General features: G+C 37.2%; 1 protein-coding gene across 1 annotated transcript; it reads left to right on the top strand.

Annotated features, from left to right (window-relative positions):
- The first annotated feature begins 532 nt into the window (after window positions 1-532).
- On the top strand, window positions 533-12,843 carry ppp1cb (protein phosphatase 1, catalytic subunit, beta isozyme). The gene is made up of 8 exons (XM_056238873.1): window positions 533-652; window positions 8,252-8,383; window positions 8,778-9,008; window positions 9,937-10,041; window positions 10,191-10,262; window positions 11,763-11,914; window positions 12,049-12,183; window positions 12,370-12,843. Exons 1-8 carry the CDS (start codon window positions 580-582, stop codon window positions 12,472-12,474), a joined length of 1,005 nt encoding a protein of 334 aa, XP_056094848.1. The 5' UTR covers window positions 533-579; the 3' UTR covers window positions 12,475-12,843.
- The last annotated feature ends 5,238 nt before the right edge of the window (window positions 12,844-18,081 follow it).

The raw sequence follows: 18,081 nt of genomic DNA, 5'->3' as shown, positions 1-18,081 counted from the left end.
CATGTTAAGTGACTTTCAGCTGAGTCTTTCAGTTTTTCACCAATAGATGGCAGCTTCGCCAGTGGCAGTAGCGCAACGGAGCCTAAACGAAAAGCTACGATAAATATGACTGAAATAATATAATAAAGCAAACAAAATCATTGTTAAATTTATGATCATTTTGATACCCAGGAATGGGAAGCCAATTGCTTGAAAACATGTAATGACTGCATTTTGTTTTTAATGAATTAATTTTAAGAATTAAATTCCGTTTTAATCACGTTGATATGGCTAAAGAAACGCACTCTTGTGCGAATCAAGCTCAATAAATTGATTACAAAATATAAGTAAATAAATAAATGCCAAGTGTTATCCTACTCTGATAAAAATCCACCTGGAAGGGAAACCAAATACACAAATAGCAAGACGGTGAACAATAGAAAATACCATTAACAATTAAATTGCTTTCAACAGGTCAAAAGTTTGCCTTCAAACGATTAAATATTCATGAAAAGGTCATTAATATTGACGTAACTGCTTGTAACCAAGTGGATGACGTCATTGTGACCACCACCTAGCGGCCGTTACTGGAAGCTCTGCATGCAGAACTCGGCACTGAAGATGGCGGAGGGGGAATTAAACGTCGACAGTCTCATTTCTCGTCTTCTTGAAGGTAAGATTTTTGAAAGTGAATGCATTTTAACGTTTACACAAACATACCCGGTAATTATGTATGTGTCGTAATCTGTTTTTCTGTTGGTGAATAGGGAATTGTGTGCGTAAAGAGAGCGTAGCTTCGCGTCTCTGCGCCCTGTTTACAAACACGGCTGTGGCCCCGGGGTTTGGTCAGCCTTTTTACCAGTCCTGGGAGTTTTAGATTAGATCTAACCTCGCCTTTATCTAGCAAAGCAGGAACGAGACGTGAGGGCCTGCAGTTTATACATCAGTTGTTCAAAGAAACCGAGTAAATGAGAGAGAGGGCAGGACGATGCAGTGTCCGCTGCGTCGTTGACTTCAGGCGAATTTAACCGACGTAATTCTGATTCTCCATTCGACTCAACTCACACTATATTTAGTAGCCTATAGGCCTACAACGTTACCGTGTACTTCTCCTAGCCTACTCTTAATTAGTGTTATAAATGTTTTTTCTAAAACCCTATTTTTAACGTCACTGTTTTATAGTAATATATTACACTGAATCGTATTAATAATGGTATTTTCCATGTAACGTTACTATGTATGTACGTCGTTACGCTATTCTCTTAGTAACATCGCACTGATTTTTCTCTCAGTAACGTTAAATTCTGTTCTTATTTTTATATTGCATTTTCCTCAGAGGACTACAATGAATCCTCTTCATAATCAAACAATAAATATTCTCTTCATAACATTGCACTTGTATTCTTTTAATAAGGTTACACTGCATTCCAATACAAAGTAATTTCACTAAGGGAATGCAGTGTAACATTATTAACAGAATACAAGTGCAATGTTATGCTATGAAGAGAATATTTATTGTTTGATTATGAAGAGGATTTATTGTAGTCCTCTGAGGAAATAACTAAACCCTCTTCATAACGAAACACTATTCTTTTCATAAAGTTACACTGTATACTATTAGTAATGTTTCACTTTATTCCAGCTCGTCTCATCTGAATGAGCAGCTGGAGCAGTGCCCCACCAAAATATATCAACTGAATCAATAATAAATCGTAAATATTTTCAGCATTATGCAACAAATATTTTTCTGTTTTTCTAGACTATTTTAAGTCGTTAAAGGGTTAGTTCACCCAAAAATTCAGCCGTTCATTTACTCACCCTCATGTCATTCCAAACCCGTAAGATCTTTGTTCATCTTCAGAACACAAATTAAGATATTTTTAATGGAATCTGAGTGATTTCTGTCCCTCCATTGACAGCTACGCAACTAAAATGTTTACGCTTCAAAAGTTCATAAAGAGATCGTAAAACTAATTCAGTGGTTGAGTCCACATTTTCTGACAAGACACGCTCACTTTATACGCTAAACAGATTGAATTTAGGCTTTTATTCACATATAAACATTCATCAGATTTACAATCTCTTTATAGACTTTTTTAGGCATCAAAGTGGCAGTTGCGTAGCTGACACAGGGACATAATTCACTCAGATTTCATTAAAATATCTACATATGTGTTCTAATGATGAACGAAAGTCTTACTGGTTCGGAACAACATGAAGGTGAGTAACTGATGACAGAGTTCTCATTTTTAGGTGAACTATCCCTTTAAGTGAGCAGGATATTAAAATTTAACGCATGGCTTTGCCAGGCAGGTATCATGATACTAAGCAAGCAGACAGAAAGTGCCTTAGCCCTGCCCAGCTCTACAGCGCCTCATTATTTTCTAATGTAAATCAGTGGTGGAAAAATGGAACTGCAGCACAGTCTAATTGAGAGTAATTGGGGCAGATTTGAGACAGCCCAGCTTCCTTTTTACAATATCTTCGTAAACCTCGGTCCAGACCAAGACGATATCAGTCCGCTTCAGCTATGTGTATTTTAGTCTGCATCAGGTCAGTAACTAGTGGCATGTCTGTTCTTCCTTAACAATGCTTATGTGGAGTATCATATCAAATTAATGAAAGTATAAATATATGGCTGCATCCGAAATCGCGTACTCTCTTGAGTAGGTATTTTGAATAAGTAATTACTTCACGACCGCTAAAAAGTAAGTTCTATAATCTATTTAGTATCAATGTGTGCAGTAGTAATGTAATCTGGATGTGCTAAATTTGCCATGGTGTCATTGTCATGTGACCTACCAGCATCAGTTACATCGCTTCACTGCCATTCACAAATCCTCTCCTCTGGCCTCATGGGATAGTAAAGTGTCAATTTTATGCACTCTTCAGAATCTCGCCGGTAGTAGGTCATCCTGGTACTTTTTGCCTACTCTTTTATGAGTACTGTGAATTCGGACATACTACTTTTGTCACATACAGTTTTTTGCCTACTATATGGTAGGGTAGGGAAGTATGCGATTTCAGATGCAGCCAAAGTGTGTGCTGTGCGTACTTATAGCAGTACTTAGTCCATCATTAGAGCGTCACCATCAGGCTGAATTATGCAAGGACACTAGACCTCTGCCAAAAGTGTGTCTGCATGTGTTCAGCAATTAGAAAATAAAGCTTACAAACTGTTTATCCTAAACTAGCGCTAAGACCCAGAATTTGCCCCACCTACATTTACAGTCAGGAGCCTGTAAAGCATTCCCTTTATTACTTTGTATTCTCCTTAGTTACATTGAATACTCATCATAATGGCAATGAACACTAGCCTATATATTCTCTCCATAACATTACACTGTATTCTCTTGGGAATGTTTCACTGTATTTGCTCTTACACATTAACTTTACTGTGTAACTTAACTTAAATATAAAGATTAACTTTTTTTCTCAGTATCAAGTGAATAAGTTTTAAATGGAATGCTAAAGATTTGTTGAAGATACATTTTAGCATCTTCCGAATCTTAAAATACATTCCTTTCATAGTGTTACACTGGATTATTATCAGAACATTACATTGAACTGATCATTCATAATCTTCAAAATATTTTATTACAATCTTCTGAAATCTGGTTTATGGCTGCTTTGTTTGCTCTGTAATTGTTCCTCTACTGTTGACTGGATTGTTGTCTTTTAGTGTGTGTCATGGCTTTTACTTTTCTGCCTTTATAGATGCTGGAACCATTTATTATCCTGTATAGTAGATATTTGAGAGATTTGTGAGTAGTAGTAGAAAGACCAATGTTTCTGTCTCAGGGAATTCGGTAGGATCTACCATGGGGTATTTCTGCTCATCTCAGTGACTTTTGTTGCTACACAAACTTCTGCTGTTCAGTTACTTTTGATAAAAGAAAGCGCCATGGATTATTGCACCACCCTGATAACCGATATGGCTCGTGCCTGTCCATCTGTCCCAACAGCCTCCTGCTGACCCTCACTCAGCAATGCCATCTGTGATTCTCTGTGACCCTAGCGTCCCACTTCTCGGTTCCTCACACTTCGATTTTCATGGTCTCACAAACACATCTCTGTATGTTTCTCTCATGTTCCATCTGTGTCTCTCGATCACACTCCTCGATCTGTGAAGATCAAGCTGTCTGCTGACATGCCCACGGTGGTCGGAGAGGACCGTCTAATGGCTGCCCATCAGGACTTGGATAATCTTGTGAATTGCTGTAAAATGCTGTAGTGGGAAAGTGAATCAGTAATATGACCCTAACACGATGAACAAGGAGTCAGAGCGAGGAATTGGTTCCTAGAATTAATTCCTTACAAATTGTAGTCGATTGCCACTTGGAACAAGTTGTTTCTAGCCAGTTCCTAATCTAGCTCAGACTGGTCTGGACTGTGGCTTGTCAAACACACACACACATGCACACAATCAGATTTTCCTTATGTTTAGTCATGCTGCAATAACAGGGACATTTCATCAGCTCATAGACTTTTACACACTTCAATCTGTATAAATGGCACCATGCTTGCAATCTCATAAAGTGCTATTATATGACCATAATCATGGCTTTAAAGACCCACTCCGATGAAAATAATGTTTTTCTAGGTGTTAACATGTTCTTGTGGCATTTTTCTTATGTTAGAGGACATATCTTGAGAAAAATAAGCTCAAAGTTGTATTTCTGAGTATTTCTACATTCAAATGGCTGTGAATCAGTAGCAGACGCTAAAATGCCGTTTAAAATAGACTGGAGTTGTGACGTAGTAACTCCACTGGGCGGGGCCACAAGCTTGTTAAAATTAATCGAAAGTGCCCCTCTCAAACAAATATCAATGATAATATTGTTTTCAATAAAACAAAATGCATTTGATTATAATTAACATGACAATGTGACAAAATTCACGTTTACTTGTATGTTTCTGTCGGTTTGAGCTGTCGTTGCCATGACTCGTTGCTATGGGTTGCGTCACTTGCTGACTTGCATCGGACTCGACTGAAGGGGTCAGTCTCCGTTTTCGAGGCCGAGGGTCAGTAATGTGGACGGCAGGAGCGCATAATCGTTGCAAAAGTTATGCGTTTTAAAACGAAAACGCACTGTACGGCTGGATAGCTCCAATATTGCTCTCAATTTTTGTTGCACCGGTAATGACAGGTTGGGGGTGTAAGCTAGCGGGAGAGACAGAGCTCTCAGCAACGGGGAGGGGGAGGGTCGTCTCCGTGCCAACGGCTCCGCCCACAACGCAGAGGCGAATTGCTAATGAGCTACTGCCGCTCTGCTGAAGCGAAGTCCCAGAAAACGGCACAGGTTTTGTGAGTTTGGCTAAAAATGGCATAATCATAATTTAAAGAGCATATTGCAGGTAAAAAAAAAATCTAAATTAATATATAACCTTGTATGAAAATACCATATGAAAAGGTAATGCAGGATTTAAAATGTTTTAAAACGACATAAGGGCACTAATTTAGTAGATAAAGTGAGCGTTTCTTGGACTGCTCGTAAAAACGGCTTTTTTTTCAACATCGCGTCATTTTACGTCACGCTAGGGAGCCTCAGCCTCGCCTCAGTGCAGAGCAGGCTGGCATTCAGTGAGAGCGGCCGTGAGTCAGTGTGTTTTCGGTAGTTTTTGTATTTCAATCTTTCCTGTTGTTTGAATCGACCGCTCTCCCGCCCGTTACGTCACGCCCACCACACCCATTTTCAGACGCGGAAGTAAAATTTTCTCACAAAAACGACTCCAGAAGCTTATGTAGCGTATTTATAAGAATATTTTAAAGAAAATCTAGTTTCTACATTATTTTTCTATACATTGACTCGTTGGGTCCTCTAACCTGCAATATGCCCTTTAAAGACCACTGGGAATGTTTACAAATAGCTCAAAATATGATCGGAGTGGGACTTTAAGAAAAGAGCACAATGTTTCCTTCTCGGTGTCATATACTGTCTTTGGGCTATTGTACTTTTTCTCCCCATACACACTTTTCTAATCTGTCATTCTTCCCGTCTCAGAGTGAATTATTATAGCTAGTAAGTTCTCACTTATAGTTTCTCTCCATCAAATGAAGTTCTTGGACAAACCGCTCTGCAAAATGGTTGTTTAACAGTAAGACAGTCTCGACTGTCAAGGCGGGAACATTCCTGCTGAATTCCAGACACTCTCAAGATTCCCACTCACATAAACAGCAACATTCACTGAAATTATGTGAGCAGGACATGGACATATGAAAATGTTTATTTATTATGATATGTACACTACTGTTTCGTACGTTCGGTAAGATTTGTAAATTGTTTTTGAAAGTTTATTTTGCTCACTAGTGCTAATTGTACACTAAAGTTGTCAAACATATCTATAGTTAAATAACTGTTTTCTATTTTAATATATTTTAAAATGTAATTTATTCCTGTGATAGCAAAGCTTTTCAGCATCCATTACTCCAGTCTTCAGTGTCACATGATCCTTCAGAAATCATTCTAATATGCTGATTTGGTGTTCAAGAAAGATATTATTATTATTAGTTTTGAAAAAAAAAATGGTACCGCTTAATACGTTTGTGGAATGTTTAAAAGAAGTAGTCAAATACCAATTTAATGTATCCTGGCTGAATAAAATTATTCATTTCTTAATGATCCCAAAATTTTGTTTAAATCATAGTAATGTAAATCATAAAATATTAAAATAAAAGTATCAATTAAAGATTAGTTGAATCAAGTTTTTTTTTTTTTTTGTATTTGCCACCATTAGACTTTGATTCGATAAAGGCATCAGGTGTCATTGTCAGCCTGACATCTTGCACAGCAAGGCTGAGTGCTAAATCTCAGTGTGTGTTAGAATGCTGTAGTGTCATGTGAACACCCTATGAGGCCGTATTACTGTCAATGTATTCATGTAATTTATTGTATAATTTGGGGGGGGTGGTGGGTCTTGGGGGGAACATGCTGTGAATGATGTCCTGTTGAGTTTGGTCTTTATTTATATTTATCTTTATTTTATTTTTTACATATGTTATTGTGTATTGTTATGTTTTGAGCATGTGTGGCTCTGGTTGTTATTTTCAAAAAGTGATTGAAAGGACCCCCTTGAAAATGAGATGGTACATCTCAAGGGGCTATCCAAAATAAAAGAATAAAGAATAAATCGCCTCCTATACCCTCATCTACTATTCCCTACATTTAGTTCACTTGAGGGAGTGAATTTGGACTCAGTGTGTCGGAAGGGCTGCTGCTTTTGAATCGTTTGTGCTTGCTGTTTAATAATTATTTGAAGTATCAAACTGTTAGCTCCAATAGAAAGATAACAAATATTTATCTTGAACTCTGTCATGGAAACTATGTATAAACCTTAATTAAACGCATTTATACCTGGATGTTTTTACACTGTAGCTGGAGGATTCAGCTGCGGGCGCCATCCTCTGGTCAGACGCGCGAATCTCACAATGGATTACACAGTGCATTTTGGGTATTCTCTAGCCGTTGAGTGTACATCGGTTGGACACTCGTTTTTGCGGTGCATTGTGGGATTGAATGTGTGCACACGATCAAGTTCACTATGGTTTTGGACACCACTACAAATCGCTGTCCCTTCAAGTAGACCCCTATTTAGGGGTATAGGGGGTGGTTTCGAGCACAGCCCAAGAATTTTTTTACTGTTGACAAAGTCCACTTTGCAGCCTGTTGTGGCAAACTTAGATGGGAAGAGACCTGTCTGACAAATATGTGAAGTTACTAACCATGGTTTTTAAATGTTTATAGTGCTTATCTGAAAAAGTTACTACCATAAACCGGTGTGAATTTTTTTTCAAACTTATTTTAATAAGTACTGATTTTTTCCCCAGTCATAACACAGAAAACAAACCAAAATATATAGGCCTAGTTCTTCTTATAGATATCTAGTTGCATCCCCTGAGCAAAACTCTGAAATCTGAATATCTTCCAAAGATTTGATGTTGCGCTCCAAAAGTTGGCCAATCCAGTGGCTAGTTCTTCCTCAGAAGCGCTCATGCAGCACTTTATAAATATGCCTTTGTTTCTAAGCACAATTTTTATTTTATTTTAAATCAGAGACAATCAGATTAATCAGTTTGCCAGATTTAGAGTGTCTATTTATGTGTGCAATATGCTTCAGTGAATGACTGTATGGTATGTGGGCCAATTTGTGATGAGTGATTTGAAAATCACACTTTGACCCAGTTATTGAGGCCACAGTAAAGTTGTCACACTTAAGGATTAGCAAAAGATGTTAACCAAATGTTAACTAATGTTGATGTCAACTGTTCCAGTGCGAGGATGTCGTCCAGGGAAGATCGTTCAGATGACGGAAGCAGAAGTTCGAGGACTCTGCATTAAATCTCGAGAGATCTTCCTCAGTCAGCCCATCCTGCTGGAGTTGGAGGCTCCACTTAAAATCTGTGGTAGGTTAGATACTCTCCTTCTCCAGAGCGGAGAACATTTCTGCTGTTTTAATTACATTCCTTCCACTCTATCTCTCAAGGTTTTTAAAATATGTGTGTAAGTAGAGCAGGATATAAATATGAATGTAATGAGAATAGGTTTGAGGTCATTTCTCTTCTCTCTGTGGCACACCTGAGACCCCTGTGTGTGTGTGTGTGTGTGTGTGTGTGTGTGTGTGTGGTGTGTGTGTGTGTGTGTGTGTCATTAACCTGAATTTGGGTGATAAGATCTTTAGGCCTTTTCTTTTCTTTAAGCCTAATTTAACTAAGTCCAAAAAATGTATGTGATGTCAATCACATACATAATCTCTCTCCTTCTCTCTCTTTGTCTCTCTGTCTCTCTCTTTGTCTCTAGGTGACATCCATGGGCAGTACACAGATCTGTTGAGGTTGTTTGAATATGGCGGTTTTCCACCAGAGGCAAACTATCTCTTCCTGGGTGATTATGTGGACCGAGGGAAACAGTCTTTGGAGACCATCTGCCTCCTACTGGCCTATAAGATCAAATACCCTGAGAATTTCTTCCTCCTGAGGGGAAATCACGAGTGCGCCTCCATCAACCGTATCTATGGCTTCTACGATGAGTGTGAGCATCTGAGCACATATACATGCATATATCAGCCCCTCCACAAAAACGTGATTATGCGATCACATGAATTAGTGCATTATCAGCCAAAGTCCGCATATTTATGCGGGGGGTGCATTTTTTCAAATACGCCGCACTTTCACCGCATAAATTGCTGATTTCCGTGCAAAATATGCGGGGCTTGCATGATTTCATAATCCTCGCATTTTCATTGCAAAAAAGTCACATATATCTTAGCAGAAAGTTTAAAAATGTTTCGTTTGCTTCACACAAAAGCAGCCATTTCCCCCTGTTGCCATGGGAACGTTATGAAGTGACGTAATTACGCGACGTGAACATCATCGAAAAGCTGTAAAACAGGAGCACACTTTTTATTTATTCATTTTTTCAGAAGTTGTAGCATATTCCTTTTGTAAAGCTACAGAAATTGTTGGACTCATCAATGTTTTGTAAGTTTTATGTTTTTATTAAGGTCTGAAATAAAACAAGATGAGAACTTAAATATTCCCAGCACTTTCTGTGATGTAGTATGCTTGCTTATCATAGGAAGTAATAAGAAATTACTCTTTACATTAAGGTAGTAGCTTAGTGAGAGCAGGGTGTTGGGGGAATCACTTTTTTTTCTCTTTTTCATCAAACCGCAGTTTTTGCAAGTTCCTGCAATTTCATTGCATAAAATTGCATAAATATCCTGCACATTCCATCGCATTTTTAAAGAAAACGGGCCGCATAAGCAAGGATTTTTGCCCGCAACAATCACAAAAAAACTCTTTTTCTGGAAGAAATGATATTTAAACACATCAAATATTAACACACACCCACACCAGACAATCTGAAATCTTATTATTGATTTTCTCACCCACTGAACAAACTTTCAGGTCAAGCATAATGCTGTATTGTTATGAATGTGTACATTTGTCTGTTGCAGGCAAGCGCAGGTTCAACATAAAACTCTGGAAGACGTTCACAGACTGCTTCAACTGCCTCCCAATCGCTGCCATCATAGATGAAAAGATTTTCTGTTGCCATGGAGGTGAGAATGAGTGAACAAATGATGGATAGGTCTATAGAAGTGACTCTTGGCCTGATAAAATGGGGCAACTGAGTCTAAAAATATGAATGCGTGCTCTTTGTGACACTTTTTCTGTCTGACTTTTTGTCTCTTATCTGTCCATCTTCTAGGTCTCTCTCCTGATCTGCAGTCAATGGAACAGATACGTCGGATTATGCGACCAACTGACGTCCCAGATACAGGTGTGTACGTGCGTGTGACACAAAAATTACTTGTTTTAGACTGATAAATTACTAATGTCTCAGTTCCATCTCCTTTTAAACATTTTAATTAATTGTTAGTAAATTTTGTGATGTATTCAGCATTTTTTACCAATAAATCATATTTTATTTTACAATTATATTTTCCATGGTGTTGTTTTAGATTTTTTATTAGCTTTTATTTTCACATATTCAATTTGTTTCATTTTTAGTAATATATATATATATATGTATGTATGTGTGTGTGTGTATAGTGTCAAGTCAAGATTTAGTTTAAGTTTTTCATCAGTATTTATATTTTATTTTACATTTATTTAAATTAACAAAAATGTTTTTAATAGTTTTAGTTAATGATAATAACCCTGATATGCCATCAGCCACCCTGCTCAATATGTTGGTACTTGCATTGGCCATTAAAAAACATTTTATTACATTTACATTTAAAGCTGCAGTCCATAGCTTTTTTTGGGTTAAAAATGATCCAAAATACATATTTGAGAAAATACATAACCAGCCAGTGTTCAAAACTCTCTGCTTGCCTTAGCTCGATTCAATGTGGTAAACTTGTAATAATGTGTTTAATTCCAGTGGTACTGGTGGATTTCCGCGGGAGATTCGACCATGTCTTTTCGTCATTACGTCACATCTGTCCACATAAAGGAGTCTCGGCTAGTATAAGCTATATTGCGTGTGAGGATGTTGGAGGTGGAGATTTATAGCCTTTTCTCACACCACTTGATATAATTAAACTTATCAATTTGATGGCGGATCCAGAAAGGTTCAAAAGACAATCACCAGTGACAACAGATTCACCCGCTGTAAAATGCAAAAGACTTCGTTCGGACTTCGGAGTGGCTACAGAAAAAAAGAGACTGCAACCGGACCCATGCGAAAACAAGGATAGATATCGGAAGGACATAACATGTAGTCACGCAATGCTGACGTTGTTAACTTTAACAATTTTAGAACAAAGTATAATTTGCACGGTTTTGCGTGATATGATAACTTAAAAGCGATTGTTAGATTTAATCAGCGCAATTTACTGCAATGTCAGAACCAGAACAAAGGTGGATGTTTCTTACTTGTTCAGATGACATTTTCCGGTGAAAATTATTATGTTGGTCATACTTCCAAAAAGACTAATCTGTGATTCTTAATGCCAGTATCCACACCGGCGCGGTGACTGACAGCCTCACAGTCTCCTCAAATATTGTGTTACTCCGCGCTGTGCCGTGTCGAGGGTGTCGAAGTACAACTCGCGTAAAGTTGATAATTCCGCGAATGACTGCAATTGCAGATTTCGAACAGAGATGGCGACAAAGAGGAAAAACGCCGGACTGCAGCTTTAATATTTGTTGAGCACTAATAAAAACATTACTTGAACAACCAACAGATTTTGCTGACAAAATCAACTTTATTATAACTTAATATGATGGGATGAAATATTATAAGATACATATTCTCTGTCTCTTGGTCTTGCAGGGTTGCTGTGTGATTTGCTGTGGTCGGACCCAGATAAGGACGTTCAGGGATGGGGGGAGAACGATCGTGGCGTTTCATTCACTTTCGGTGCCGACGTAGTCAGCAAGTTCCTGAACCGCCACGATCTGGACCTAATCTGCAGGGCACATCAGGTACCAATTAATTCCAACCAATCAGTATCCACTATCCATGTGGTAACTTTGAATAATTGTGGTTGTGGTGGGTTATGACTTCTATATGTAGGTTGTGTTTTTAGTTAGTGCAATGAGTGTGTCGTGTTTTGCAGGTTGTTGAAGATGGTTATGAGTTCTTTGCAAAGCGTCAGCTGGTCACTCTGTTCTCAGCGCCAAACTACTGCGGGGAGTTTGACAATGCTGGTGGAATGATGAGTGTGGATGAGTCACTCATGTGCTCTTTTCAGGTGTGTCATCATCCACACACACATTTTAAAAAACACAGTTTAGTATGTCATTTGGTTTACGAGAACACAGGAAGTGTCCTTTGTTACCATTGTTATGTTGTAATAATGTCATTATACACATTTGTGTCCTCATAAACCATATATACGAGAACACACAATGCACTCACACACTCTTTTCTCTCTCAGATCCTGAAGCCTTCAGAAAAGAAGGCAAAGTATCAGTACGGTGGGGTCAACTCAGGGCGACCTGTGACCCCGCCCCGTACGGCCCAAGCCCCCAAGAAGAGGTGAGCGGCTTGCCACCCAGTACAACTCCCTCCATCCCCCCACCGTCAGCAAACTACCCCTATCTGGGGCAGCTTTACTTTCCCAAATCTCCTCTAAAATCTCTCTTCTCGGCCTGCCAAACCTCTTTCTCTTTTCTTAATATTTGTGTACAGACATTTTGCTGTGACCAGTCAAATTCTCTTTTCTTTTGCTCTGCTTGTTTGTTTATTGGTATTTTAATAACATAAATAATAATAATACTGCTTTGGGAAGAAACTGCTCTACTAAGAACCCAGAGCAAAACACACTCATTCTCTTACGCAAAGATCTCAGTAGTGTCCTGATATATAAGCATTTTATTAAACTTTACTTCAGTACTCTTTGATTATTGAACATTAATGTTGATTCATAAAGAGTGACGATTGTAAGCATTGAAGGTTGTGTATTTCGCTACACTCTGAAGTTTCAAGACCAGAGGCTTTCATACACTCACGCTTAACTCTGTCAGGGTGCTTGATCACAGGTCAGCAGACACAATCCATTGTCGATAAACTAGGTCAGCATGGACAAAGCTGGAAAAGGGATTTTAACTCGGATACCGTGACACAGCTGCATTTACAAATGGCATTGCATGTTCTGTTTTCTTAATACCTCTGGGATTTACAGCGAAACTCTATAGACCTCTGTTTAACTTGCTGTTTTTATGTCTTACGATAGTAATAATTGAGGAGAAAAGCGTCACGGCATAACACTTCTTTGCATGACCCATGTACACGTCAGTAATAACCTGCCTGAAGCAATGTGATCCACCAGCCATTTTCTCATTGGATAACAAGACAGCTGACACAAATAGAGCCTCCAGGTGGAAGATATTGATTCAATATTACAGATTAGCACTTGTTTGAAGTTCCCTAACATCATTTAGAAGGTTAAAGCTGATTCTATTGGATTTGTTTAACAATTTATTACCTAAAATAGTAGCACATGTGTGACTAAACAATGCCTTTCTGTGAGGGTTGCATTTCCTCACGTTGATATTCACCTGTCATAATTCATTCTTTTTTTAATGTTTTTATTTTTGTGTTGCTGTTTACTTCTTCTCCTTAATTTATTTTCAAATGTTTGGAAAGCTATCTAAGTGTTCTAAAAGCAGTTCATGAGTTTTGTATAAGTGGGCTTCAAACTTAATAAATGGAAGAAAACTCTTTTTGCCGCCTCTGTGTTTGTGTCCCTTAGCAACCGTATAAATACCAGGCTAATTAAAGTGGTGCAGACCATGGCTCTGGATGCTATTCAACTGATTTTTTCCAAGCGTTTCATTAAAATAAGCAGCTCTGTAACTCGCCAATGCTGAAAAATGTGGACAAGGACAATCTGTGGTCTGTTGTCATGGCTACTCTATCCCTTCAGGGTCAGGCTCTATTTCGCAGCCAAAAGCTGACAATAAGCTGAAATTGTTTTCAGTTGATTGAAGTAGCATCTGAAATTTCACATGATTGATTTGTTTAATGACCTGAATAAATGTATTTAATCTTTCAAATCACAGTCTTACCTCTGCTGCTATTTTTGTGCATATAAAACTGTTCCACTGAATTAATCTGGGGTTTATGTTTTAAATGTATGGTGACCAATTGGTGGTTTCCAAATGGGAGATCAGTCAGTTGACCAATCAAATTTTATGGACTAGGAAAAATAATATTTTACAGACTTTGAATTGAGGAAGCAAGCACAATGCAATCAATAGAAGGTGGTCCGTGTGTATCATCAGATCATTTGATTTCCAATTTGAAATGAGAAAACGACACCTTTATTCGTTTTTTTCCGAAAAAACGAGATTTCGGCTTGATTTTTTGTTTTTTAGTTCACAGGCAAAAAACGAATACATGACTTCAAAATTCGTTTTCCACATGTGGGCGGTCATGAGACGCCCCCTTCCGCTGATTGGTCAAGTAAATCTGAGCATGTGACGTCACCAGTCGTCGCTCAGGTCTGTTCAACAAAATAATAGTCCTCAACGGTAATCTACCCATTAAGGATGTAATTTGTCTTTTTGAAAACCCAAACAAATCTTTAGAATCTACTGGTAACTTCCTTATCCTTGTGGCAAACTTTTACTTTCACAAACAAAGGTTTCTTAAGAAAATTCCTAATTTTAAAGATTTCTTATGTGACGTAAAATATTTAATCAAATCACTAAGAATAATTGATAATAGAAAATGTACTACTTTTTTGAAGAAATATAGAGATAGTTTATGTACCATGATTAATATCTGTTTGCCGTTTCCTTTTTTCCCTTTTTCATCGGGTACCGATGACGGTGAAATAAAATTTTACTGAAACTGTAATCATAGCCGCGACCCGCGAGAATGAGACAGATGATTGACAGGATGATAGCGGAGGCAATTAAAGGGGCAAGATAACTTCTGTTAAAAGAAAAAAAAAAGGGTTTAATATAAGTGACTTTAATATAAGTGACTTGACTTTGTCTTTGTTTTATTGTTTTCAATAAAATAATAGTGAACGGTTGACCACAAACTGAGCCTTCGTTTTAAGGGGCAATTTCCAAATATTTTTAAATTATTTGTTATAATATGGGTATTTTGGGTCACCCGTCTTATTAATAGTATATTTGGTAATAAAAAGTTGTTGTTTTTTTAAATTGTGTTTTCATTAAAAATATAGGCCTATCATAACAACTTATAAAGATCAAAAGCTACAGAAGATATTAACAAATAACACTGGTGTTGTCATAAGTTGATCAGTGGGAAAATTTCCTCACCAGCATAACCCTATAGGCCATGTTGGCTAAATGTTACAGTAAATTAAATTAAGTTGGCCCAACTCAATAATTAATATTTAGAATTAAAAATTACCAAAATTGAGTTAGCCCAACTCAATTTAAATTGTTCAAAATTAAGTTGGCTCAACTCAATATTTAGAAATAAAATTTTCGAAAATTAAGTTGACCCAACTCAATTTAAATTGTTCAAAATTAAGTTGGCCCAACTCAATAATTAATATTTAGAATTTAAATTTTCTAAAAATTAAGTTGGCCCAACTCAATTTAAATTGTTCAAAATTAAGTTGATCCAACTCAATAATATTAAAAAAAAAAAAAAAAAAAATTTTTTTTTACATTTTTCCAAAATTAAGTTGGCCCAACTCAATAATTAATATTTAGAATTGAAAATGTCCAAAATAGAGTTGGCCCAACTCAATAATTAATATTTAGAATTAAAATTTTCTAAAAAATTAAGTTGGCCCAACTCAATTAAATTAAGTTGACCCAACTCAATAATTAATATTTAGAATTACATTTTTCCAAAATTAAGTTGGCCCAACTCAATAATTAATATTTAGAATTACATTTTCCCAAAATTAAGTTGGCCAAACTCTAATTAATATTTAGAACTAAAATTTTCCAAAATTAAGTTGGCCCAACTCAATAATTAATATTTAGAATTAAAAATACCACAATTTAGTTGGCCCAACTCAATTTAAATTGTTCAAAATGTCAAACATCTATGTCTACATAGTCTAACATCAAAATGTGAATGTCTTCTGTAGCTTTTGATCTTTATAAGTTGTTATGATAGGCCTATATTTTTAATGAAAACACAATTTAAAAAAACAACAACTTTTTATTACCAAATATACTATTAATAAGACGGGTGACCCAAAATACCCATATTATAACAAATATAAATAAAAGATATTTGGAAATTGCCCTTTAAAACGAAGGCTCAGTTTGTGGTCAACCGTTCACTATTATTTTATTGAAAACAATAAAACAAAGACAAAGTCACTTATATTAAACACTTTTTTGTTTTTTTTTTGTTAACAGAAGTTATCTTGCCCCTTTAATTGCCTCTGCTATCATCCTGTCAATCATCTGTCTCATTCTCGCGGGTCACGGCTATGATTAGAGTGTCAGTGAAATTTAATTTCACCATCATCGGTACCCACCCTCAGCCGATTGGCATAATTACAGTATTTGCAATGACCATCCCGTGTCCAAAACGGAGCTTATACTGTCTAAAAGAAAAGTTGTGACTGCTGTCTGAACACTGGTCTGTGCCTCACCCGCTCGGCGCTGTCTAGCGCAGCACCACACAGATTTAACTCCGTACAGCTAAATAAAACAGGTTGGTGGCAGACTAATATTTAATATTTCTGATGTAAATATTTTTGTGAAACGCGTTAAGTTGCACAGAAGAAAGCCCAATCTAGGACCTGCCCTGTACAGTTTAAGAAGCGGTAGTAGAGGACTATTATTATTATTTATTTATTTGTTTATTTATTTTTATTAAAAAAAAATACAATAGTGCAAACACACATCTTTTAGAAATCTAAAACATTTCCAACAATGTATATATTAAACAAGTAAACTCATTTGTGCACAATCATAGCACAAATACATAAACTATCTCTATATTTCTTCAAAAAAGAAGTACATTTTCTATTATCAATTATTCTTAGTGATTTGATTAAATATTTTACTTCACATAAGAAGTCTTTAAAAGTAGGAATTTTCTTAAGAAACCTTTGTTTGTGAAAGTAAAAGTTTGCCACAAGGATAAGGAAGTTACCAGTAGATTCTAAAGATTTGTTTGGGTTTTCAAAAAGACAAATTACATCCTTAATGGGTAGATTACCGTTGAGGACTATTATTTTGTTGAACAGACCTGAGCGATGAGTGATGACGTCACATGCTCAGATTTACTTGACCAATCAGCGGAAGGGGGCGTCTCATGACCGCCCACATGTGGAAAAAATTTTTTGAAGTCATGTATTCGTTTTTTGCCTGTGAACTAAAAAAAAAAAAAAATCAAGCCGAAATCTCTTCTTTTTTTTTAAACGAATAAAGGTGCCGTTTTCTCATTTCTGCTTATTTCATTTCAAATTGGAAAACAAATGATCGGATGATACACGGACCGTTCTTCAGTGTTGCGTTTAATCGAATTTAATTTTAGTTCATTATTAGTATTTGATTACAAGGTTATGATCTTGTTCCAGGACCAATAAAAGGTCACCTGGTCAAGGGACATGCATGTCTTACCTGGCAAAATTTCAATGACCACCAAGACTAAAGACTCTATACACTCAAATTAATTCTGAAGTGAATTTAAACACAAGCCTCCTTTGTTTTCCATACAAAAAAAAGGAAGTCTCAGTGAGGTTGAAATAAAGGGAAGGTTTTGTCTTTCACCATGCTTTTTCACACTTAATCCCAGTGCATCCATCAGTGTGGGGCACCTTCTCCACCACTTTATCCCCTACATGAGCTGTTATCCAGGCCCAGATTGTGTTCACTGCCCTCCTGAATGGCCCATGAAAGAGGCAGCCACACAGAAGGAAGCAGGGCAGGACCACGTGCAGCTCTGCCAGGAGCCAGACAAACAGCAGGAAGACACCGGCTGTCAGAAGCTGGAGTGCCACTCTCCCTGCACAGATCTCACTCAGCCAACAGCCCAGCTGGCTATTTTTCAGCAACTGAACCAGCCTGCAGTCCCTGACCCTGTTCTGTGAGGTGAAGGAGATTGATCAGTGACAGCCCCAGTCCAAACATGCAGTAGCAGCTCCTAATGCATGTTTCTTTATTACCTGTTGGTCTTGAGTTGAAAGCTGAGA

This window comes from Rhinichthys klamathensis, unplaced genomic scaffold (genome assembly GCF_029890125.1).
Source record: "Rhinichthys klamathensis goyatoka isolate OS25496 unplaced genomic scaffold, OSU_Roscu_1.1 h1tg000547l_1, whole genome shotgun sequence".
Lineage (NCBI taxonomy): Eukaryota > Metazoa > Chordata > Actinopteri > Cypriniformes > Leuciscidae > Rhinichthys > Rhinichthys klamathensis.
Note: the sequence above shows the minus strand (reverse complement) of the source record. Positions and strands in the feature narration are given on the sequence as shown.